The sequence below is a fragment of the Prionailurus viverrinus genome, chromosome B2, assembly GCF_022837055.1.
Source record: "Prionailurus viverrinus isolate Anna chromosome B2, UM_Priviv_1.0, whole genome shotgun sequence".
Lineage (NCBI taxonomy): Eukaryota > Metazoa > Chordata > Mammalia > Carnivora > Felidae > Prionailurus > Prionailurus viverrinus.
This window is the reverse complement of record NC_062565.1, coordinates 33,360,844-33,387,533: the sequence shown is the minus strand read 5'-3', so window position 1 is coordinate 33,387,533 and position 26,690 is coordinate 33,360,844. Positions and strand designations below refer to the sequence as shown.

Genomic DNA, 26,690 nt, shown 5'->3' with positions numbered 1-26,690 from the left:
CTGGGGCACACTTAGTTTGTAGCAACTATAATTCTCTTCTAAGCACTATTTTTAGCTACATAGCACAAATTTTGAAATACTGTATTTTTAGTTTCACTCAGTTGGAAATATTTTCTGATTTCCCTTGAGCCTTTGTGTTTGACCCATGGATTATATAGAAGTGTGTTAAATTTCCAAGTGTTTGGTGATTTTTATGTTATCTTGTTTTGTTTTTTTTTAATGTTTATTTTTGAGAGAGACAGACTGCAAGTGGGGGAGGGACAGAGAGAGAGGGAGACAGAATCCGAAGCAGGCTCCAGGCTCTGAGCTGTCATGTCAGCACAGAGCCTGAAGCGGAGCTCGAACCCATGAGCCATAAGATAATGACCTGAGTTGAAGTCGGACGCTTAACCAACTGAGCCACCCAGGTTGCCCCTCTGTTATCTTGTTTAATCATTTCTAGTTTCATTCCATTATGGTCAGAGAACACAGTTTATATGATTTCAGATCTTTTAAATTTGTTAAGATGTTTTTGATCCAGGAGATACTATACTGTCTATTTTGCTGGTGAATATTTCTTTTTTTTTTTTTTTTCCTGAAATTTATTGATAAATTGGTTTCCATACAACACCCAGTACTCATCCCAAAAGGTGCCCTCCTCAATACCCATCACCCACCCTCTCCTCCCTCCCACCCCCCATCAACCCTCAGTTTGTTCTCAGTTTTTAACAGTCTCTTATGCTTTGGCTCTCTCCCATTCTAACCTCTTTTTTTTTTTTTTTCCTTCCCCTCCCCCATGGGTTCCTGTTAAGTTTCTCAGGATCCACATAAGAATGAAACCATATGGTATCTGTCTTTCTCTGTATGGCTTATTTCACTTAGCATCACACTCTCCAGTTCCATCCACATTGCTACAAAAGGCCATATTTCATTTTTTCTCATTGCCACGTAATATTCCATTGTGTATATAAACCACAATTTCTTTATCCATTCGTCAGTTGATGGACATTTAGGCTCTTTCCATAATTTGGCTATTGTTGAGAGTGCTGCTATGAACATTGGGGTACAAGTGGCCCTATGCATCAGTGCTCCTGTATCCCTTGGATAAATTCCTAGCAGTGCTATTGCTGGGTCATAGGGTAGGTCTATTTTTAATTTTCTGAGGAACCTCCACACTGCTTTCCAGAGCGGCTGCACCAATTTGCATTCCCGCTGGTGAATATTTCATGTGTGCTTCAAAAGAATGTCTATTTTGCTGTTGTTGGGTGGAGTATTGTATAAATGTCAGATCCAATTGGTTGGTGATGTTTAATTCCTCTATGTCTTTATTATTTGCTTGTTTCTTTGGTCTACTAGTTCTGTCTGTTACTGAAAAAGAAGTGTTGAAGTCTCCAACTACAGCTTTGGGTTTGTCTATTTCCTCTTCCGGTTCTGTCAGTGTTTGGTCCATATATTCTGAAGCTCAGTTGTTAGGTGCATACATATTTGAGATTATGTCTTCTAGGTGAATCACCCATTTGTTATTGTGTAATGTCCCCCCCTTTTCCTGGTAATTTTCTTTATTCTGAAGTCTACTTTGTCTGATATTAATACAGCCACTCTTCCTTTCTTTGATAACTGTTTGCATGATATATCTTTTTCCAGCCTTTTACTTTCAACCTAACTATGTCTTTGTATTTGGAGTTTCTTGGAGATGGCATATAGTTGGGCCATTTTCCCCCTAACCTGATAATCTCTGTCTTCTAACTGGTATTTAATGTAATTATTTATATATTTGAATTTAAACTATTTTATTTGTTTTCTATTTGTTCTCTTATTTGAGGGACTTGGAAGTCCGTTACAGTGCTAAACTTATTATTTATTTGTGACTAAATTCTTTTAAAAGTGTATTTGTCCTGACAATAAAAGAAATATAAAACATAGAAAATAGAAAAAATATAAAGAACAAAGCAAAACATTTACTGTTCTATATGAACACTGTTAATGTATGTGTCCAAATATTAAAAACAAAAATTTTTATTTTTCAAATTTGACCTTGTGTTACATATAGTTGTATAATCTACTTTTTTCCTACTCGCTAATATTTTAGGATCTTTTCCCCTGTTATTAAATACTTTCAGAAACTTAGTAGTTGAATACCATTCCATTGGATTACTATAACCAAAATATTATAGATAATTTTTTTATTGGGGTAAAAATTTTTTTTAATGTTTATTTATTTTTGAGAGAGACAGAGACAGAATGCGAGTGGGTTAGGGGCAGAGAGAGAGGGAGACACAGAATCTGAAGCAGGCTCCAGGCTCCAAGGTGTCAGCACAGAGCCCGACACAGGGCTCGAGCTCACGAGCTGTGTGAGATCATGACCTGAGCCGAAATCAGACGGTCAACCGACTGAGCCACCCAGGTGCCGCATTATTGGGGTAAAATTTTAAAGTGTACAATTCTGTGGCGTTTAGTACATTCACAGTATTGTGCAATCGTCATCTGTTTAATTCCAACACATTTTTATCACCCCAAAAGGAAACCCTATACCCATTACAATTATTCCCTATTGTTGTAGCCTCTGGCAACCACTAACGTGCTTTCTGTCTCTATGGATTGGTTATTAATTCTTAGAGATCGGGCAAAGTGTATAAATAGTGATCAACTAATAAATGTATTAGACAGCCATCTGAAAAATAGAATCTGGGCTGCTTGCTAAGAATGAACAAATAATAACTTGGCTCACAAATGCATTTTTTTTTTTTTAAGTAAAATAGGGTAATAGAGTAGTAGGATGAGCTCTGAAGTCATACCATCTGTAGTTCAATAGTAATTAGCAATGTGACCTTTAGGAAATTATTTAATCTTTTAGTGACTCTAGTTTTTTAATCTACAAGGAAAACATTACCCTACATCATGGTGTTTTGAGGGGATTAGAAGAGTTAATGCACATAAAAACTTGTAGAACAGCATGTCATGATAAGCTCTGATTAAATGTTAGATGCTATTATTTTAGCATTTTTATTATTATTAAAAGATGCGACTATATTGTGAAACCTTGTGTAGTCATCATTCTTCAGCTGTTAACCTGTTGTGTATTAACTTCTTAGTAAAGTTTCTGTAAAGCTTTTGTCACCTCATATATCCCAATGATCTGGGTTTTTTTTAGAGTCCTATTGGGATCTTGAGGGTAGAGTCAAATATTCTAAGTCCTAAAACCAGAAAGGTGTTGAACATTTGTGTGGAGTACTCAAGGCAAAAGAATATTCAGCTTAATGTGAAGAAAGTCCTAAAATCTATAATCTAAGCTTCCACCTTACAAAACTAGAAAATGAAAAGGAAATTAAATCCAAAGTAAGCAGAAGAAGTGAAATAATAAAAATTAGAGCAAGAATCAATGAAATTGCAAACAAAATCAATAGAGAAAATCAGCAAAACCAAAAGCTGGTTCTTAGAAAAGATCAATTAAATCAGTAAGCCTCTAGACAGGCTAACTAAGAACAAAAGGGAGAAGACCCAATTTACTAAAATAAGAAATGAAAGAAGGGACATTACTACAGATCCCATGGACACTAAAAGAATAGTAAAGGCATATTATGAGCAACTCTGTGCCTAGATATAAATGGACCAGTTCCTTGAAAGATACAGTCTGCCAAAACTTACACAGGAAGAAATAGGAAATGTGAATAGGCCTTTAACTATTAAAGAAATTAAATCAGTAACCTTACAAAACAGAAAACACCAGGCTCAGGTGAGTTTACTGATTAATTCTACTAAACACTTATGAAAGAAATTATACTACTTCTCTAGAATCTCTTCCAGAAGATAGAAGCAGTCTCATTCTATGAGACTAACATTATTCTAATACCAAAACCAAAGCTACTACAAGAAGAGAAAACCATAGACCATTAATTATCTCTCATGAACATAGATGCTAATATTCTTAACAAAATAATAGCAAGCTCAACCCAAATGTATAAGAATAATTATACATACCATCGCCAAGAGGACTTTATACCAGATATACAAGACTGGTTCACCATTTAAAAATCATTTGGGGCACCTGGGTAGCTCAGTCGGTTGAGCATCTGACTTCCGCTCAGGTCATGATCACACAGTTCATGTGTTCGAGCCCCACATTGGGCTCTGTGCTGACAGCTCGAAGCCTGGAGCCTGCTTCGGATTCTGCGTCTCCCTCTCTCTCTGCCCCTCCCCTGCTCGCACTCTGTCTCCCTTTCAAAAATAAATAAACATTAAAAAAATTTTTTTTAATTTTTTTTCAATATATGAAGTCTATTGTCAAATTGGTTTCCATACAACACCCAGCGCTCATCCCAAAAGGTGCCCTCCTCAATACCCATCAACCGTGCTCCCCTCCCTCCCATCCCTCCATCAACCCTCAGTTTGTTCTCAGTTTTTAAGAGTCTCTTATGCTTTGGCTCTCTCCCACTCTAACCTCTTTTTTTTTTCCTTCCCCTCCCCCATGGGTTTCTGTTAAGTTTCTCAGGATCCACATAAGAGTGAAAACATATGGTATCTGTCTTTCTCTGTATGGCTTATTTCACTTAGCATCACACTCTCCAGTTCCACCCATGTTGCTACAAAGGGCCATATTTCATTCTTTCTCATTGCCACGTAGTACTCCATTGTGTATACAAACCACAATTTAAAAAAAAAAAATTTTTTTTTTTTAAATCAGTAAATGGAATCCATTACCTCAGTAGGCTAAGATGAAAAATCACACGTTCTTATCAATAGATGCAGGAAAACCATTTGTCAAAATTCATGATTGAGGAAAACTAGGAATAGAGGGGGATTTACTTGATAAAGAGCATGTACAAAAATCCTTCAGCTAACATTATAATGGTGAGAAATTAGAAACGTCTCCTCTAAGATCAGAAATAAGGCAAGAAAAAGACCACTGCTTTTCAGCATCATACTGGAAGTTCTAGGTAACACAGTAAGACAATTAAAGGAAATAAGGTATATAGATTGGGAAGAAAGAGATGAAACTGTACTTTTTTGCAGATGACATGATGATGTAGATAATCTGAAAAAAAAAAGTGACAAAAACTTCCTGGAACTAGTAAGCATTGATAACAAGGTTGTAAGATACAAAGTTAATATGTAAAAGTCAATGACTATCCTATATACTAGCAGTGAATAGCTTGATTGTGAAATTAAAGGAGCACCTAGACGCTCAGTTGGTTGAGCATCTTGACTTCAACTCAGGTCATGATCTGTCTCACAGTTTGGTTTGTGAGTTCTGCCCCTGCTTTGGAGCCCACTTTGGATCCTCTGCCTCCCTCTCTTTCTGCCCCTCCCCTGCTTGCTTGCTCTCTCTCAAAAATAAAAACATTAAAAAACAATTGAAAACACATTACTGTTTATGTTAGCATCCTCCCAAAATGAAATACCTAAGTATAAATCTATCACAGTATGAACAAGATTAATATGAGGAAAACAACACAGCCTTGATGAAATAAATTGAAGAACTAAGTAAGTAGAGCGGTTTTCTATGTTCACGGATAGGAAGACAATATCGTCAAAATGTAATTTCTTCCCAGCTGATCTGTAGATTCAACACATTCCCGATTAGAGTTCCAGCAAGTTTTTGTGTGGATATCAACCAATTAATTCTAAATTTTATACGAAGATGCAAAAGACCCAGAATAGCCACTTCATATGGGAGAGAGACAAAGTTGGACAAATGACACTCCCTGACTTTAAGACTTACTATATAAAGCTACAGTAATTAAGACCATGTGGTATTGGTGAAAGAAAAAACAAATAGATCAATAGAACAGAATAGAGAGTCCAGAAAAGGACACAAATACAGTCGGCTGATCTTTGACAAAGAAGCAAAGACAATACACTGGAGAAAAGATAGTCTTTCCAACAGATGGTACTGGATCAGCTAGATACCTAAATGCAAAGAAATGAATCCAGACACAGACCTTACATTCTTTGAAAAAGTTAACTCACGATGAATCATAAACCTAAATGTAAAATAGACATAGCACCAAAGAAGATATACAGATAGATGAAAAGATGTTCATTATCATGTCATTAGAGAATTGCAAGTTAAATTAAAACAGGTTACCACTATCCACCTATTAGAATGCCCCAAATCCACAACATTGACACCACCAAGTGCTGGGGAGGATGTGGGGCCACAGGAACTCTCATTTATTGTGGGTGGGAATGCAAAATGGTACAGTCACTTCAGACAGTTTGGCAGTATCTCACAAAACTAAATACTTTTGCTGTGTTTATAATTGTTTTATTCATAATTGCAAAAACAGGGAAGCAACCAAGATGTCTGTCTAGCAGTAGGTAAATGGGCACATAAACTATGATACATCAAGATAATGGAATAATTCCCAGCACTAAAAGGAAATGAGCATTCAATCCATGAAAAGGCATGGAAGAACCTTAAGTGCATGTATCTAAGTGAAAGACGCCGATCTGAGAAAGCTACATTCTGTATGATTCTTATGTGACATTCTGGAGAAGGCAAAACTGGAGACAGTAAAAAGATCAGTGATTGTCAGGGGTTGGGGGCAGGAGGAATGAATAAGGCAGAACACAGAGGATTTTTAGGGCAGTGAAATTATTTTGTATGATACCAGAGTGGTGGATACACATCATTCATTTATCAGAACCCATAGAAGGGTGCCTGGGTGGCTCAGTCAGTTAAGCATCCGACTTCGGCTCAGATCATGATCTCACAGTTGAGTTCCAGCCCTGAGTCAGGCTCTGCTGACAGCTTCGAGCCTGGAGCCTGCTTCATATTGTGTCTCCCCCTCTCTCTGCCCCTTACCCACTCGCACTCTGTCTCTCTCTCTCAAAAATAAACAAACATTAAAAAACAAACAAACATAGAATGTACAACACCAAGAGTGAACCCAATATAAACTATGGATTTGGGTCATAATGATGTGTCTGTGTGGGTTCATTGATTATAACAAATATATCACTTTGGTGTGGGATGTTGATAGTGGAGGAGGTTGTACATGTGTGGAGGCAGAATATACATGTATCTTCTCAGTTTTGCTGGGAACCTAAAAACTCCCCTAGAAATAAAGTCTTAAAAGGTAACAAAGTCTACTAAAAATGCTTCTCTTCAATTATAAACATTAGAAAATAACTTTCTAGGGCCATACGGGTGGCTCGGTCAGTTGAGCATCTGACTTCAGCTCGGGTCATTATCTCATGGTTCGTGGGTTCGAGCTCCACGTCAGCTCTGTGCTGACAGCTCAGAGCCTGGATCCTGCGTCAGATTCTGTCTCTCCCTCCCTCTGCCCCTCCCCCACTCACACTCTCTTTCTCTCTCTCTCAAAAATAAACAGTATTTTAAAAACAGAAGAAAAGAAAATAACTTTTTAGGTCAAGTGGTCTAGAAGGGCTTTCCCCAATCTGCAATATTTTAACTAAATAGATTCAGATTGGTAACAAGGGAGAAGGTACTGCATTTTCAGACTGCAATAAATAACATAAACTCTGGTGGAGTGTGACTTGTGCAAGTGACATGAGTGAGGGTGCTGTGTGGGAAGAACTGGGAGGTGGATTGGAGGTCATAGTGCTCTGAGGAATGTTTACACCACTAGTCATCGGGAAGAGAGATGGGTAGCAGACTCTCATAGTCCAGACTAAGAGGCCTGTGAGGGGCATCTGTGTATTCCGTGCACCTCAGATGTGAGTGGTGAGATTGACTTTCTCTGGTAGGATTGAGAAGTTGAGATGGCCATGAGTGAGCCCTGTGATCCTGTGTGTGTGGATGTTGCTAGACCCACTTCAGTTGAGGATGAGTACTCATTCATTTCTCCAAAGCTCTGTGCCCAGATTCGAGCCAGGCAGATAATTTGGTCTAGTAAGAGCCTGCAGTAGAAATGGAGAGGAAAGGGTACTTGTGCAAGTTGTGTAAGACCAAAGAAATGAAGAAAAGGAAAAATGGGTTAGGGGGAGAATGAAGAAACATTTAGGAGGTTCTGCTTTGTCACTGCCTTTGACTCTGACTTCTCAGTGAATGTGATGTCTGTAATGTAATTCTTTTTGGAGAGAATGTTGAGGGGGAGGGTGTTGTTTTGCTAGTTCTTGCATTGGTCTGGCTTGGATGGTGATGTTGACTTGCAGCAGTTTCTCTGAAGCCAGAAAACAAAGCCTGTCCTCTTTTAGGAGGAGGGGGAAGGGACAGCAGAGTTAATGTAGTGCATTACCAGATCTCTAGGACAGAAAAGCTTTCACCAGGAGTAACTAATTACCATCCGAAATGCTCTTTTATACTTTCTGGCCATAATTATGTTGAAGACAAGGCTTAAATTTCTAAAAAAGGCGAATGGGACCCCTGTCTTGTTGATATGCTTTTAAGTATTCAAAACATACATAGTAGTTTTGTAGAAAGGTAGCACAGTCCTAAGTTAAACTTCACCTTAGAAGTATGTGTACCAAGAGGAGCAGTCTTTTTTATTTTTAATTTTAAGGTGTGTAAGTTTAAGGTGTGTAAGTTCAGTAAATCAGTTGATAGTCTAAAATTTTTCTTTCTGGTTGTTGAACTAAATACTTGGAGGTACTTCTGCTCAAATATTCTATTTTAACTTCTCCTTTGATGAAAATACTATTGATACCAGCAAATACCAAGTGTGTCCCAGTCAAACAAACTGGTTGAGAAATTCAGCAGTAGTAGTGGGGGGGAAAAAAAAACCAGCCATCTTTCTACCTGTTTGCATATAGAATGGGTAATATTTAAATATTAAGTCCTTCTATCCAAGTTTTTCTTTATGTAGGCTCTACGCCCAGCATGAGCCCAGTGCAGGGCTTGAACTTAAAGACCCTGAGATCAAGACCTGAGCTGGGATCAAGAGTCAGATGCTTAACCGATTGAGCCACCCAGTCACCCCTCCAATGTTTTATTTAAGTGCTTTTTGACATAACTGCCAAAATGATTGTGAAGATGTCGGTTTAATCTGTATATTATGCCATTTGCAAAAGTTTGGCTATTAATGTGCTCATAGCTATAGTTTGAATTCTCTGCAGTATTTTTAAACATAATTGTACTTTAAAATTTACTATTTATTTATTTATTAATCTCTACATCCAATGTGGGGCTTGAACTCACAACCGCAGGATCAAGAGTCGCATGCTCTACTGACTGGGCCAGCCAGGCACCCCTACTTTAAGGGGTACCTGGGTGGCTCAGTCAGTTAAGTGCCCAACTTTTAATTTCAGCTTGGGTCAATGATCTCATGGTTTGTGGGATCGAACCCCACATCGGGCTCTGTGCTGGCAGCTCGGAGACTGCCTGGGATTTTCTCTGCCCCGCCCCTGGGCTTTTGCAGGCTCTCAAGATAAATAAGAATTTAAAAAAAAATTTTTTTTTTTCAACGTTTATTTATTTTTGGGACAGAGAGAGACAGAGCATGAACGGGGGAGGGGCAGAGAGAGAGGGAGACACAGAATTGGAAGCAGGCTCCAGGCTCTGAGCCATCAGCCCAGAGCCTGACGCGGGGCTCGAACTCACGGACCATGAGATCGCGACCTGGCTGAAGTCGGACGCTTAACCGACTGCGCCACCCAGGCGCCCCAAGAATTTTAAAAATAATAATAAAATTTAAATATTTTAAGTTGCTTCAATGTACTTGCAATCTACATTAATTTTCTGTAGTTGTGCTGTTACCCACTCAGATTATGCTTTATAAGTAGGCTATAGAAATGTAAATAGTGAGGATGTTAATATTTACATATTTTCTGTCAGAAATAGTTGTCTCCATAAGTAGTATCTGTTTCCTGATTGGTGGAACACTCAAAACTGACTAGCGGTGGGAGTGCTGCATGGTGTTATAGATAAGCACTAGATTAGGATTAAAAAGAGCTGACTTCTGTTTCTGTTTTTGATTCTGCCACATAATATATTCATGATTGACCTTGAGCAACTAACTTAAAGTTACTGGGCCTCAGGGTATTTTTTGTTGGTTGGTTTGTTTTAATTGTGGTGAGATACACATAACAAAATTTACCGCCTTAACCATGTTTAAGTATACAGTTCAGTGACATTAAGTACTTATTACACAACCATCGTTACCACTTACCTCCAGAATTCTTTTTATCTTGCAAAACTGAAACTCTGTACCCACTAAATAATAACTTCTCATTTCTCTCTCTCTCCAGCCCTTGACGTCACCACTGTTCTGTCTGTCTCTACGAGTTTGACTCTTCTGGTACCTCATATAAGTGGTATCATACAGTATTACAATATTTGTCTTTTGTGATTGGCTTATTTCACTTAGCATAATGTCCTGATGGTTCATCCAAGTTGTAGCATGTATCAGAATTTCTTTCCTTTTTAAGATTGAGTAATAATCAGTTGTATGTATATACCACACTTTTAGGTCTATTCATGCATCACTGGACACTTGGATTGCTTCCACCTTTTGATATTATGAATAATGCTGCTATGAACGTGGATATAGAAATATTTCTTTGAGAGCCTCCTTTTAGTTCTTTTGGGTATACACTTACAAGTGGAATTGCTGGACCATATGGCAGTTGTATTTTTAATTTTTTGAAGAACCGCCATGCTGTTTTCCATAGTGGCTGCACCATTTTACACTCCCACCAACAGTGCACCAGGGTTTCAGTTTCTCCACGTCCTTGCCAACACTTGTTACTTTATTTTCTGGGTTTTGATAGTAGCCATCCTAATGTGTGTAAGGTGTTATGAGTTTTGATATGCATTTCCCTAATGATAAGGGGTGTTGAACATCTTTTCATGTGCTTGTTGGCTATTCAGTTTATCTGTTAAAGTTATTTTTAAATCAGGTTTTGGGTTTTTTTTAGGTAGGAGTTCTTTATATATTCTGGGTATTAACCCTTATCAGATACATGATTTGCAGATTCTTTGTTCTGTGGGTTATCTTTTCACTCTGTTAATTTTGTCTTTTGATGCACAGAAGTTTTTTTTTTTTTTGATTATTTTTGAGAGAGAGAGAGAGAGAGAGCGAGCATGAGTGGGGGAGGGGCAGAGAGAGAGGGAGACACAGAATCCAAAGCTGGCTCCAGGCTCTGAGCTGCCAGCACGGAGCCCAACGAGATGAGATTGTGACCTAAGCGGAGGTCGGATGCTTAACCAACTGAACCACCCAGGCACCCCTGATGCATGAAAGTTTTAATTTTGATGTAGTCCAGTTTATTTTTTCTTTGGTTGCCTGTGCTTTTTGTGTCATATCCAAGAAATCATTTCCAAATCCAGTGTCATGAAGCTTTCCCTCTATATTTTCCTCCTTTTTTTTTTTACCCTTCTATATTTTCTTCTAAGAGTTTTATACTTTAAGCTGTTATGTTTAGGTCTTTGATCCATTTTTTTATTTTATTTTATTTTATTTATTTATTTAAAAAAAATTTTTTTTTTCAACGTTTTTTATTTATTTTTGGGACAGAGAGAGACAGAGCATGAACGGGGGAGGGGCAGAGAGAGAGGGAGACACAGAATCGGAAACAGGCTCCAGGCTCCGAGCCATCAGCCCAGAGCCTGACACGGGGCTCGAACTCCCGGACCGCGAGATCGTGACCTGGCTGAAGTCGGACGCTTAACCGACTGCGCCACGCAGGCGCCCCTATTTTATTTTTTTAATGTTGATTTATTTTTGAGAGAGAGACGGACAGAGTGCGAGTGGGGAAGGGGCAGAGAGACAGGAAGACAGGAAGACAGGGCTGTCAGCCCAAACCCTGACGCGGGGCTCAAACCCATGAACTTTGAGATCATGACCTGAGCCGAAGTCGGACCCTTAACTGACTGAGCCACCCAGGCACCCCAGATCCATTTTTTTTTAAGTTGTATTAAGTAATCTCTGTGTCCATGGGGCTCAAATTCACAACCCCAAGATCAAGAGTCACATCCTCCTCTGACCGAGCCAGCCGGGCACTCCAGTCTTTGATCTGTTGTGAGGTAATTCTTGTACCTATGTAGTGTGAAAGTAAGGTACCATCTTTATTCTTTTGTATATGATATTCAGTTTGAATATGATATGATATTTAACAGCGCTTGTTGAAAAGACTGTCCCTTCCCTTTAAAAAATTTTTTTTAACATTTTTATTTTACTTTTGAGAGTGAGAGAGACAGAGTGTGAGCTGGGGAGAGGCAGAGAGAGAGGCAGACACAGAATTCGAAGCAGGCTCCAGGCTGTGAGCTGTTAGCACAGAGCCTGATGCAGGCCTCAAGCCAATGAACTGTGATACCATGACCTGAGCCGAATTAGGACGCCCAACTGACTGAGCCACCCAGGCGCCCTGTCCTTTCCCTTTTGAATGGCCATGCCAGCCTTGTCAGAAATCATTTGGCCATATATGGGAGGGTTTGCTTCTGAACTGTCTCTCTTTTCTTCTGTTGATCTGTACATCTTTTTACCAGTACCACACTATTTTGATTACTGTAGTATTTTAGTAAGTTTTAAAATCAGGAAGTGTGAGACTTCCAATGTCATTCTTTTTTCAAAATTGTTTTGGCTTTTGAAAATTGTTATGGTTTTAGTGATGCCGAGAGCGATCAAAGGGTTCAAGTAGTGACTGCCTGATCCCTCCATTGCGGAGGTCCTCCTTCTCAAGCAACCTTTAGCCTAATGGCTTTCATTCATTGATGATTATTGCCTAAGTCATTTCATCAGGGGTTACAAAGTGATTATTTCTTCCACCCACATTATTAGCTGGAGTAGTTCTGGGATAAAAAGAAAAGTTTTCTTATCAACAATGATATCTTGCAATTCAGTTTTACAGTCAGGCTAGACTCACTGCTTGATTCTTTACCTTTGCTTGCCAATTTTTAGAGGAAGGAGTTGGTGCTCTAGTTGCTTTCAGTGAAACTAATGAATGAGGAGGAAAAGTTAAAGGTTAAATACCCTTTTTATAGGTATCATAAACTCTTAGATTTTATATATAAAACCTATTTTAGTTCATTGCAGTTAGGGATCCAGGAATCTGTTTTTTTCACACATAGCCCTCATGTTCTTGATGTAGGTGGTCTGCAGAGCAGTCTGCTGTAAAGTAATATGCTTGATTGAAAACTGGCTACTATTTTGTGGTGTTGTCTTCCATACCACAGGTGGTGTTCACTGACAAGTTAATGCCCAGTCTTATCAAAGTAGTTGATTTTTAAGTTACAACATTAAATGTTAACTTGCCCAAGTAAGGAGGCCTTATCTGCTTTTTGTTTACTGTCATTGTCATAGTCCTCTAACTAGACATAGCCAGTCATCAGACATTACTCTTAACATTGACTAACTTCCAACATGGCAACACCGTAAACATATTTTGTTTGTTTTTTTTAATGCTACTTAAATGGTGCTGCTTAAATTGTGCATAGATAATTTGCTATTTATTGTGCACCTATCCTATGCTAATCACCATCCTACAGAATTGATCTCCAGTCCTTACTGTGTTTCCCTTTGACCTAGGTTGTTTGTTTTTGTTTTCTTTTTGTTGTTGTTGTTTGGCTGGGTTTTTTTTCTTCATTATCTAAGACATTTCTACTATTTCTAAGTCACAATTTAGGAATATTTAGAGAAGTTTCCCATTACTGCCTCCTTCAGCCAGTCCCTTCCTCCCCCTAAGATACTCATTTTTATTTATTTATGGTTTATCTGTTCAGTGTTGTTTTGCAAATACTAGCCAACACATAGAAATTTGACCCTTTTCTTACACAAAAGTATCATAACTAAAGATACTGATCTGCATCTTACTTTTTTCCCCCCCACTTAATAATATATTCCAGAGATCACTCTAGAAATCCTCATTTCTTTTTATGACTGTGGAGTATCCCCTCTGGTAGAATGTCATCATTTTTACAGCCAGTCACTATTGATGGACATTCAAGTTTTTAAAAAATTCTTGCTGTTACATATAATGCTATTATTTTCCTCCTCCAGTTTCTTCCCCATTTCACTGCTCTCCTTCATAGAAAAATTCCTTGGAAAATTTTGTATCAGTAATGGCTGTCTCCACCTCCTGATTTCTAGACTCTTGAATTCTTTCCATCAGGCTTCTGTCCGCACCACTGAAACTCCTCTTTCCAAAACACCAGTGACCTGCATGATGCTATATTCCATGCTTTGTTCTCACTTTGCAACTTACTTGAATTATTAGTTGCACTGGACCCAGTTGATGACTGTCCTGCTTGAAACATTTGTGACTAGGCTTCTACTTCTGTGTTTTCTTTGTTCTTTTTTTATTTTTTGTTTTGTTAATAAGATAAGAAAGTAAGAATAATAGGAAAGCTCTCTTTACAGAGAGGGGACATTTGAAAGCGAACGCCCCTATTCTTTTTTTTTTAATGTTTATTTATGTTTGAGAGAGCACAAGTGGTGGGGGGGCAGAGTGAGAGGCAGACAGAGGATCCGAAGTGGGCTCCGTGCTGACAGTAGCAAGCCCAATGTGGGACTTGAACTCACGAACTGACCACGAGATCATGACCTGATGGATGCTCAGCTGACTGAGCCACCCAGGTGTCGCTGTGTTTTCTTCATTCTTGAGGCTGTTCCTTCTGTCTTTTTTTTCACCGTCTTACCATTGAATGAATGCATTCCTCTTGCCTGTAATGTCAGCTGGTGGCTGGGCCAGCTGGGCCCACTTCAGGGGAGGGCTGTCTGTACCAGAAGGGAAATAGGAAGGGCTGGAGTCTGCGTCTATAAGTTGAAGCCAAGAGGGGGAAGAGATGAAGGCTTCTGGTTTCAAAGGTCACCTGAAACAAGCCTGTATCTGACACAACCAGATTTATTGATGCTAATATGGTGAGGCCAGGCATTTCAGGGGAACTCTGGAATGCCACACAACAAGAGGGAGGAGGGAAGCAGCCTTTGTAAGGTTTGGGTTCTTGCTGAAGGATTCTGAGAAAGCTCTAAGGGAAATGGGGATCAATTTGGGATTGGCAGCTATTTCTGAGGCAGGATTAGAAGGGGGGATTAATTAGGGTTTGAATGCTATCTTGAGGCAGGGGCAGTTTAACAGTTGGGTATCCTCAGTAATAGATGCTATAACGGAATGGGTCTGGGGGCATCATTGGTAAGAAAGCAATAGTCACTCGGAGGGTTGTTAACAGCATTTTATAGGGGCTGCCTGACCTTGGGACAAATAATGTTTCCTGTTAACTTTGCACCTGCCTCTATCTATAAGTAAGTGTCTGTACTTCAAGCCCAGTTCATGGTAGGGTTATTTTTTTTCATTTTTCATTCTGAGCTGATTTTCATCTTTTATCTCAGATATATTTTTAGTCTTTCAGTTCCATGGCACTGATCTACTGGATTTGGGAAGTATAGATTTTTGTTTCCTATGACTGAAGCAAGTAGTTAAGTAATTAAATGATCACTGTAGTCTCCCACCCCACCCCTAAATTAAGGTGAGAGCTCATAACTGGTAAATAGGGCATGATTTGGGAAAATTGTGAAGTAGGAATAGTTTCTTTGTTGCCGTTTCAGCTTTTCTTTCCAAGCCCCTCTCCCTGTTATACAGGGCCCCAGGAACCCTTCTCTTCTCTTCTCTTCTCTTCTCATCTCATCTCATCTCATCTCATCTCATCTCATCTCATCTCATCTCATCTCATCTCATCTCATCTCATCTCATCCAGGCTTTCGCTGCTCTTTCTTAGGCCCTTTCCTCTCCCCTTTTTGAACTTGTGCCTATTGGTTGATTTGATAATGTTGTTGATTTGATAATGACCTTAATATATTAAGGTAGTTTAATATATTCCTTGGAGGGGCATTTGCATTTTAAAAGGAAATTCCTAAGAATAATACTGAAACCAAGGTACAAGGTTCTAATGCTTTTGTGGCAAGATGGGGTGGAGAATGAGGATGGGTAGGGAACAGGGTTTGAGTAGAGGCTATCCTTCAGCAGTCACTCTGAGCAGCTGATGAACTGGAGCCTGCTCAGCCTTCTTCCCCCTTAGATGCTGCGATAGGTGGTGTGTTGGTAAACATAGCAAAAGTATATGGGCACGTGTCATGGGAGCAAGGCTCTGTGTGGAGTAAATAAGGTAGAAATGTAGATCGGAAGTTGAGACTGGGAAGTTGAGACAAGGACAACTGGAAGTGCCTCTTTTTCACAGTGGTACACAAACACTGCTGCCTTGGTAGTTCCTAGAGACAGACACAAGTATGTTGAGACTTGCTCATAACACTGACCTTTGAATTGCTTACTGTCTAGCAAGTTTCGGTCCATAGACTACCAGCGCTCAAACTCTCTCCTTTCAAGCCTCTGTCATGGAAGCTGGGCAGTACATATCCAGCCCTCCTGCAGAGATGAAATGTGAACCCATAGCTTTAGCCCAGCAGTTCGATTAGAGCCTCTTTACTTCTCCAGATCCAAGTTGTTTCTTAATCCTCAGGGGAAATGTGATGTTCCTCTTGCACTTTAAGGTGCATTGAGCTTTAGGATTTGAATTCACGACGTCCAAACCTAGATATGATCTCCATGGTAGTCTTCGATGTACACACTGACTAAAGCCAGGCTGTGTCTCCTGGTGTTGTGGCATTGTTTCACGACTCCTGGGGACAAGTCTAAGGCATTTGCTCTAGGTGTCAGAAGCCTACAAGATTTCAGTCCTAGACACAGTTTGAACCATTTTGAGGTGTCTTTGTAAACTTAATATGTAAAAGTTGTGCTTTCTCAAGTCTCCTGGCCTTTTCCCTGGGGATGTCCAGACCAAGTGGGACATATTGATGTGGCAGATTATTGCTTTCTGTAAGTGACTTCTGTCACAGAAGCAAGCTCTGGATGTCGTTGGGCAGCTTCAGCCCAACATGCACATCCAGATGATGGCTTATTTGTATAGTTGTTGCTGTTCGTTCGAAAACTGTTAACTGGCCCTTACTGGTGTACTGAGAAGGGGTTGCACAGAAGAAGAGAGACATCACACTGCATGGAAGAGTGAACTCGTGTGTCTAGTTGAATGGACGACTCGTTAGAAGGAAGACCTCAACATTGGCACATTACTATTAACTAAATTCCAGACTTTATTTAGATTTTTGGAAAAAATGTGGAACACGTCATGAATTCTCATGTCATTTTTGCACAGCAGCCACATTAATCTTCTCTGTATCGTTCCAGTTTTAATATATGCACTGCCAAAGTGAGCACAGACTTTAGTTTTTACCAGTTTTTCCACTCATCACCTCCAGAATCTGTCCTAGGATACCACATTACATGTAGTTATCTTGTCTTTCAGTCTCCTCTGATCCCTGACAGTTTGTCTGTCTTTTCCATATTTTTCATGACCCATGATAGTTTAGAGGAATACTGGCAATTACTTTTTATAATGTCCCCCAGTTGAGCCTTTATGATGTTTTCCTCAATTTAGACTGATGTTACAGGTTTGGGGAACAATGCTGCCTCCCAGGGGGCACCTGATGTTTCCATAACATCACTAGTGATTAAAATTGGTCACTTGATTAAATTGTTTGGTTGCCAGTTTATCTGTTGTAAAAGTTATTGTTTTTTTCATTCCCTACTCTGTTCTTTGGAAGCAAATCACTGAGTCTAGTCCATACTCAAAATGGGTTGGGAGATATATGGAATTAAACTCCATCTCTTCGAAGGAGGAGTATCTGCGTATATTATTTGGAGTTCTTTAAGAAGGCTTCTCACCTAGCACAGAGCCCAACGCAGGGCTTGAACTCACGATCCTCAGATCAAGACCTGAACTGAGATCAAGAGTTGGAGCTGAGATCAAGAGTTGTAAGTGAGCCAAGGACCCCTTATTTAGAGTTCTTATGTAAAGAAATTTGACTCTTCTCATCAATTTATTTAATCATTTGTTTATATCACTAAGGACTCATGTGTATTTTTTTTATACTTTGAGTTATAATCCAGTACTATGTTATTTATCTTGTTGCCCGAATTATTCCAGCTTTGGCCAGAGGGAGGTCTTTTAGGTGACTCATGCATCCCTTTGACATACTCTTATCCTTTTGGTTTTTTTTGAACACTTCCTTACTTTTTGATACTACAAATATAGTCCAGGCTCATTTTATATTTTCCGTGACTTAGCCCTAGAATCAGCCATTTTTCTGAGGACCCCTTGTTCTTTTTATTGGTGAATGGAGTTCAGAAACCACTGGCCACTGGGTATGTTTAATGCTGCTGGGCTGTCATTACTTCTAGGCCTTCTCAGCAGGCAGAGCTGGGTAGCATGTGTATACATACTAATCTCTGAATATCGACATATCATTGTTTCTGTGTTTCTTCATCTGCATATATATCAAGATAAACATGAGTTTATATTGATGTCTTGGACTTTAATTTAGTACCACAGAGTTCATTTTAGAATGTTTTCTTTTCTTGCTCATCTATAATATCCTTCTTCAACAATGAGGAACCTTGCTCCCACCATTTCACTGTTCATCCCCAGTACACATGTACCCATGCTGTACCTGTCTTATAACCCATATCCCCACAAGAAACAAATTTACCAGTTTAAATATTGTACTGATTTGTAGCAATTCTATTTTGGTGGACAAATTGTAGATGTTTATTTATGTTTATTATAATGTGATTTGATCTGTGATGCTAGCTTTTAGATATGTTTTTGACATATCCACGATAATCTGAGATGTCTTTGTATAGCACCATGGTTCATTAAGATTATGGAGTTGGGCTTCAAGTAAAATATTTCCCTTTTATTCTGCATTTCTAATATAAACTTAAGAAATAAAAAGTTTATGTTCTCTCTTCAGTAATTTATCATACATTTCTACAAAAGGAAGTTTATACTTATTAAAGTTATATACTTGCTGAAGGTTTTATATGTAAAAGGGACGAATTGAATGAAACAATATTTACAGTACCATCTAGTTCCAAAGTCCTGGTCCAGGTGCTTTTTGAAAACCACCTTAAGGCAACACGTTCTAAAATCAGTTTCTCCATTTGCTCTTAAGCCCTGAATGTGTAGGCTTGGCACTTGGTTCTACTTTATTGGCTACTTTTCTAGGACATCGTAGAATGTTGGCCCGTTCTTATTATTGGTGCCAAAGATCATATATGTTTGTGGGTAAAGATACTTTGGCCTGGGAAATAAGACTGACTTAACTATAGCTTTAGTTCCCTGGATTCTTGGGTTCTCAAGTTCCTGTTGAGGAAAAATAAATATGAGCTATACCAGTTACTCTGAGTTGAGCGTTCTCAGTCACCATGTAAGTTGGCTTTTAACTTGAAATCTGATCTTGGGCCCATCACTTCTACCTCCAGACCTCAGATCCTTTATCAAGAAAGTGCAGCTGTTCCATTAGATGACCCCTAAGATTTCTTACAGCTATGATTTTATCATCACAAGTAATAAAATAACGTGGCTGGCAGTTCTTATCTCAGTAATTAAGGCATCTGGCAAGAACTGGAAATGGTCAGCCTCTCTGAAACAAGCTTATTGGGTCCATTTCTGTCGCTGTTTTTATTTGTTTAACACACACTCACACACACACACACCATGATTGGAATGGACACGTTCTGAAATGCGAAGGCTAGTGGTAGTACCTACATGGCTGAGATTGAACCATGTAGAAGACCTATATTTAGAAGATCAGAACTGGAGTATTCATTGTTGGCGTTTATAAACCAATGGTTTCTTAAATGACCTTCTCTTTACAGCTACTGTATTTAGCCTGTGAACAGTACAGAAGAATAGCCAAGGTGAAGAGAGTGCAGTGGCTTACATGTGACATGGCTCTATGAGTTATATGAAAGAAGCTTTAGCTCTTAAAGCCAGGGAGGAAAATGTCATTAGCCTCATATACTGATAACAGTCTTCAGAAGACTATCCTTTCCCATAAGCAAAGTGAAGGAAGCACATGACCTGTAGCTGAGTATGTAAAACATTATGTACTTACAAAAGGATTTTGGAAAACAGAGGGGTGAAAGAGAAGAAGTAAGAATTAATATGCTGTAAGACAGGGCGTATCTGTTTAGGGAAAACAAACAATAGAGCGAAGAAATGTTGCCTTTGGTTAGAAAGCTAGGAGAGGAAAGCATGGAATGAATCTCCCTCGGGTGCCTGCCATTGAATTGTTCTTTAAGGCCTACATCATGTTGGTTTATGAGATTGACTTCAAGCTTTGAATGAAAGTTCTCTGACCCACTATTCCTGGCACTGTCCCAGATTTCTGAGTGAAGTGGCATGCTGAATATCCTGGCTTACAATGTTAATTAACAGGTTGAACTTTTATGGTACTAGTTTACATGAGGATTCACCTTTGCCTTAATGAAAAGTGTCTGGAATGGATCCCCATTCCTAACATGCTAGCACAGCTAGTGGCTGCAAAGAATTGCTAGTTCCAGAAGTGAACAGCAGGTGTCACTGCATCTCCACTTACTAGGGTTCTGGCTTCTAGCTGTTCTCTTGCAACCAAGTTTTTAATAGAGCTCCCAAACCACTGAACACAAACTGACTATTTATGGCCGTCCTCAGATACAGAACCCAAATTGAAAATTGAGAATAAGCACAGCCCAAGAGGGTTTTCCTCAATCTCCTCACTATACTTTTTAGTGTTTTTTCCCCCCCTAGGCTTAATATTACCTGTATTTCTGTTTAGGTAACTGATGAATTTTATTAGCCTTTTCTTATCAATCATTCAGCAGTTATTTAAGAGCCTTGGACAGATTTTCATATTTTTTCTGCTGGGTTCCCACTTCTTGGCCTTCCTGCAGCTTGCTTTTTAAAAGCCTTCCAGCAGGAAAGTTGATGTCACTGTTCTCTAAATTGAGGTGCCAAACATCAAAGGAAACAGCCTCTTTCTTTATTCTTCTATTTGAACACTTAGCTTTGGCAGTTGAGGAAATAACTGAATTATGACCAAAAGTCCTGTGGTGCATCTTCTAAAACAAATCTCTTATGGTTTCAATGTAGATGGTGGGGTGTCCCTCTATTATAACAAAGGCAAAGTTGGTGTTGAATTGGAGTATTTTAGAAAGTCTGGGACAGACTAAATTTTTGGTATCCTTTGATCACATAGGTTGTTAGGAGAAAAAACACCCTAGGTGATATTTGTCTTAATAGTCAGGGTTAGTGCTGGTTTACACTTATGTCCTGGTATCATTATTAATAGCTTCCCCCTTTATTCTCAGTTGTCCTAGTTCAGACAACATGTAGTCACTCTAAATTGCTAGAGGTAGGGAGGGGACAGTTGATAGGTTGCTTATTATAGTAATTATAAGCATTTTTTGGCTCAAGAATTATGCCTGCCCTGAGTTTTCTAAGTTATATACATTCAAAATAAAGCAAAAACCACAAAGAGATTATAATTCTGGGAAAATAGCTTTTGGGTTTCTACCTAAAGATGATTGTTCTCTGGAGCAGTGATTTCCAAATGTGGCTGTGCATCAGAATCAGCTGGTAACCTTTTCACAAATAGTTTCATGGGTCTTATGATAGACCTCTACTGAATGTGTACTGGAGTTTGAACTTGACATTACCAAAAATGTAGAAAATCACGCAGTGCAAATGCACTGCGCTACTTTGTCAGCAAGCTTTTAAAATTAGCTCTTTATGCTTTGGGTGATGGTTGGGGTTTTTGGTGGTGGCTGCTGTAGGCCTTGAGGGTATGCCTGTCATTGATGTGAGTTGCCTTTTTGTTTCAGATGTCATCTGGGTGATTCTCAGTGTGGAGGTGGGTGGACTTTTAGGAGTAACGCAGCAGCTGTCATCTTTTGAAACGGAGTTCAACACACAGCCGCATCGCAAGGTAGAAGGAAACTTCAACCCGTTTGCCTCTCCCCAAAAGAACCGACAATCAGATGAAAACAACTTAAAAGACCCTGGGGGTTCCGAGTTCGACTCGATCAGCAAAAACACATGGGCTCCTGCTCCTGACCAAACCGAGCAAGATGAGAATAGACTCTCACAGAACTCTGTAAATCTGTCCCCCAGCAGTCACGCAAACAACTTATCAGTAGTGACTTACAGTAAGGTAGGTGCCCTCGGAGAAGAGGAGAAGGGGTAGGTGGTGGGCCTTGGGATTTGTGATACCCCTTCATGGCAAACCTAGAAGCCTAGAATGTTCTTTAAGACTGCTTAGCTTTCCTGCCAACAGCAAGAATACAAAAACCTACCCCTTCTCCCCTCCCCCCCATCTTCATGTCCTGTGGATGTTACTTTATCCACATTTGTAATTTACTACTGTCTCTCTGCTCTGGTTTGGGTGTTGAAAGAACACACTTTTTTTTACCTTTAGCATTAAAAAAAAAAAAAAGAAAGTCAAAATATCACCAGCCTTCCTTCTGGTATAAATGTATGCTAAACCTAGAACAACAACATACCTTTGGAATTTCCTCCTACTTTGTTGTTTTGGGGGTTTTAGGGTTTTTTTGTTTTTTGTTGTTTTGTTTGTTTTTTGTTTTGGGTGGGGCTTTTGTTTTTTCCAAGGAAAAAAGACAAACTCAATTATTTATCCTAAATATTGTTGTTGGCTTTCTCTTCATTTACCTCGTTTGTATGTCTTCTTATCGATGTATTTTCAGTCTGTTATGGCCCATCTACCTCCTCACCCACAACCAAGAGTGGTCCAAGTGATATTTTGACTTTTTATGTGTGGGGCAGTGAGAGAATTGATTGTTAAGTTCACCATGATGTTAAATATTCTGATTGTTCTGAGACACTTTTCTGGGTGTTTGATTTCTTGGTCTGTTTCTCTCCATGCTAGCTGATTAACCTGTGTCTTCCACACTCTGCTAAGGTGATGATGGTTCTTGGTTGTTGGTTTTGGTTGGCTGAATAAAGCCCTGATGCTAAGAGCTCACTGTTGGAGGTGTTTGGTATGGCAGGGCCTGTGAGCATTCCTGTGCATTCTTCTCTGATTAATAATGCTGTGTAATAGGCCCAGCATCCCACCTATATGATCATATAACTGGTAAGTCTGCCCTTGCTTCATGTTGGCATTTACCCTCAAGTTTTTAAAATAAAATTGATATTTATTTGAGAGACAAATTGCTTGTCTGTTGTAAGAATGGTATTTTTCTGGCTAATGCTTTATATATGGTCCAGATCAAGAGACAAATTAAAAAGAAACCTAGAGATGTGAATTCTTTTTCCCCCACACAGTCTAGTAAGAGACTTCATTCAGTAGTGATGTAACAAAGGATTGATTTTTTTGGTTGTTTAGATGGTTCTAAAAGATTCTGCGGAATCATGGTAGTTGTACAGGCTGTAAGAGAAGTTAATTGGCAAGACAGAAAATTGCCTGTATTTGAGGAAAGACTTCATGTCAAAACACTATAATAAAAGGTTTTCTTCCAAGCTCCTATTTCTCCAGATTTTTCTTCCTTAAATTTAATCATCCAGAGTATGACTGCTCAAGGTGCTTAAGTGAGCCAAGCCCTAGGGAAGCTTACCCTGTTAGAACCGGAACTTGCAATTGAGTTTAATAGGAAGATGAGAGTTGGAGGAGGCAACACCAGTTGTTCAAGTACTTTATATAATGGAAGCCCCCTCACCCAACTGTGAGCTGCCTGGCTCAGTAGTCACTGTGGTCTTAGGAGAGGGCTGGTGTTCTTGGCCAGGGCACTGCACTCATCTTCATAAATTGTGAACCTGTCAGTTGCTTGCAGCTCCTATAGGGAGCCCCTTTAGGGACTGATGCCTTTTGGCCAATTCTGTGATCATTACCCTGGCCTGGGGTGTGGGAGCTGGGGAGAGATTGACTGGGGGGGTCAGAATGGATTACCTACAAGCCTTAATTGAGGTCCTACCATGTTACTTTTTTTTTTTTTTTTTGGAGGGGCTGGGCTAGGTGACACTATTGAGATTTCCTGAGGTTGATGAATTCATGGTATGTTACCTAATTTTGTATTTTTTCTTTTTGTCATGAACTCTGTAGGATCATTTAGAAGTAGTATTTGCAAGAACCTCAGAGAAAAGGTTCTCATTGGAGATGATATTCAAGGAGACTGTTGGCTATAATACATTGAGAATATGGCACTTAGGTGCCAAAGAGAAATTGGAGCCTCCCTTGTTTCTTAATTTAAGCAGAATCTTATTCAGAATGCACTTAGGTGAACATCTGGCAAGTTCTCTAAAAGCATTTCTGGCTAAAGTTGAGTCAGCTCCACCTCTTAAGGCTTCTTAGGAACAAGGGTAGTGGTATAAACAGTCATCAGTAAATATTTATTAACACATCTGTGTACTGTTTAGATCAGTGTACGTTGTTCAGTAGGAGACTTGAATAAATGAAGTTACCCCTTCCAACTAGTAGCTTACAGTACAGTAGGGGAGATGAAACATGTACACAGCAATTAGAGAACAGTTCAGTCAAGATGAAGTATGGACTGAGAACAACAGTCAAAGTGTGTTTTGTAATTTGTGTGTATGACTGTGGATTAGAGTTAGGGCAGAGAGGAAGAAGAGATTGGGTTGATGGAAAAGGGTTTTCAAAGGATAGATTTGGAAGGATAGACAGGAAAGAGAGTGGAGGTACAGTTTAAGTGCTGAGGGCAGAATGAGTAAGAGACGTGTGGTCAGGAGATGTGGATGATGGACAACGAGAGAAGGGTTCAGTCATTTGCAGTGCTTTCATTTGAGGAGCAGTGGATGAAATAATTATAAATGACTTTGGAAAGATTTGGGACTGTACTTAAATGGATATCTTAAAGCAGAGCTTATTCATAATTCTAAACATTCATGTTTGGCTTGAGAATATAGATTTATTTATTATAAAATTTAAAAAACTATTTTAATGTTTTTATTTTTGAGAGAGAGAGAGGGAGCGCGCGCAAGCACGAATGGGGAGGAGCGGAGAGAGAGGGAGACAGAGTCAAAGCAGGCTCCAGGCTCTGAGCTGTCAGCACAGATCACCATGTGGGGCTAGAACTCGTGAACCACGAGATCATGACCTGAACTGAAGTCAGACACATAACCTGCTGAGCCACCAAGACACCCCTAGATTTATTTATTTTTAAAGGCAGGCATGCTCAAGTATGTTCGAAGGTATACTTGAAGGGTGTACTTGACACAGTGATGAGATCAGTTATATGCCAGAATTACTTTTTAGCTGTTCATATGTGCCAGATGTGTTGCCAAGTGCTTTACACGTATCATCTCATTTTTTGACAAGAAAACAAAAGCTCAAAGCGACCTGGTTACTTGCCCAATATTACATAGCTATTGAGAGGCAGAGCTGGGATTCAAATCCAAGGTGCCACATTACTAAAACTCATTATTAGTAGATGAACCTGGGCTCTCCCTAGATCCTCCTTTTGGGCTGGAGGCTATGTTGAGTGAAAGCATTTACTGAACTGATGATCAATATCATGAAGGAGTAAAAAGAAAGCAGAGTTGAAATAAGATAAGTGGCTCTAATGTAAACTGAAGATGGCCTGTTTGGAGAGTTCCCTTGTTTGTTGAATCTTTAAAGTAGTGACTTCTTTTCCTGGTTGATAAAAATAAGAACTATTCTTATAACTCTTGGGGTACATAAACCTTGTGGTGTTTATAATAATTAGCACCCTTTTATTTATAAATGAATGGAAAGGATGAAAGAGACCCTTGGGGCTCTAGAGTTGGGACATGTGTTTTCAGTTCACCCCAGGGTGTTGTCTTCATTGGATGGATAGGAGGAATACCTTATGCCTTGGTGTCCGGGATCAGAGTTGGCAATAGATTTGACTTATTCTAAAGTAATTCCCTGCCTGCCATTAAGGCTGAGAAAGAACATGATGCTCTAGAAGCCCATGATCATGGTTGTAGTAGGCAGATATAATTCCCTGCTGCTTCCATAGTTACAGTTTAACTTGCTAAGGTTGGTAGGATGAAATAAAAAGATTGCTTCATGCACCTGCTCCATGAGGGCTGCGTGGATATGTCAACATAATGGCACGTATGTCAGTGCCAGGAACTAGGCATCTCTGGAACCCTTCCCCAGCTGCACTTGAATAGCCATAAGCTCTCTGGACTCAGTACTCCGTGTCTCGGGGGAAACTCTGGGTGGGAATGCCTGCTCTAGCTCCATCCCACAATCCAGAGGGCCTGGCCCCTCCCTGCATGAGAGCTGTCAGAGGGAGTCAGGAAAGTAAGTATATGCTGACCTACAAAAGATTCATAAATCTGACTCCTCGCTTTTGTTAGAAATTGGCTGGCCTCGTTGTCAGCTCAGTTATGGTTGACCTGTGCCATATGAACAGTCAGATCAAGTATTGGTGAAGAGTAGGGCTATTTTAATGAACCTTTCTATGTGATTAGCTCAAGAGCCTCTGAGGACAGAGTCGCAGTAGGATAGGTACTCACTCTGTTGACTCCAGGCCAGTCTCACCATGAATTCTAGCTCTCTGACTCCTCTCTAGAGGCCAGGATAGCTTCTGTTTGGACAGTGTGAGAATAGTAAAAACAAAACAAAACAAAAAAAACCAATTTCTAGAAGTCCAGAAGGAAAAGATAAGTCCTGTTAAAATTAGATGCTTCGTTTTCTTATTTGCCAGTAATTTTTTTAATGTCTAAATGTTTTCTAAGAAGGCCTTATAGAGGGAAAAAAGACACCAGCCAAACAATCTGATTCAGGACAGATGGGAATAAGAATGTGGCTGTCAAAAACCAAGAGGCTGCTGTTCTTGAGGAAGGCCAAATGCTTCACTTCCTTTCTCTAAAAAAGAAAACAAAAGGGTAATAATTTACACTGGGGGAACTGAAAAGAATCCCAAATTCATTTATTTTGTTACATGGCCTATGGATTTTATTTTGTGTTTGCTCTTACTTTAAAAAAAAAAAATCTTTG

At 39.4% G+C, this 26,690-nt stretch overlaps 1 protein-coding gene and 1 non-coding gene across 3 annotated transcripts in view; one reads left to right on the top strand and one right to left on the bottom strand.

Annotated features, from left to right (window-relative positions):
• Positions 1-26,690, top strand: part of ILRUN (inflammation and lipid regulator with UBA-like and NBR1-like domains) — a 96,953-nt gene that overhangs the window by 55,411 nt on the left and 14,852 nt on the right. For both annotated transcript variants that reach the window (XM_047858957.1, XM_047858955.1), the window contains one exon: positions 21,571-21,899. In XM_047858957.1, the coding sequence (XP_047714913.1) occupies positions 21,571-21,899 (329 nt within the window). The remainder of the gene's footprint in view (positions 1-21,570; positions 21,900-26,690) is intronic.
• Positions 16,976-17,078, bottom strand: LOC125166888 (U6 spliceosomal RNA). The gene has a single exon (XR_007152595.1). It is a non-coding gene; the product is annotated as a U6 spliceosomal RNA (small nuclear RNA).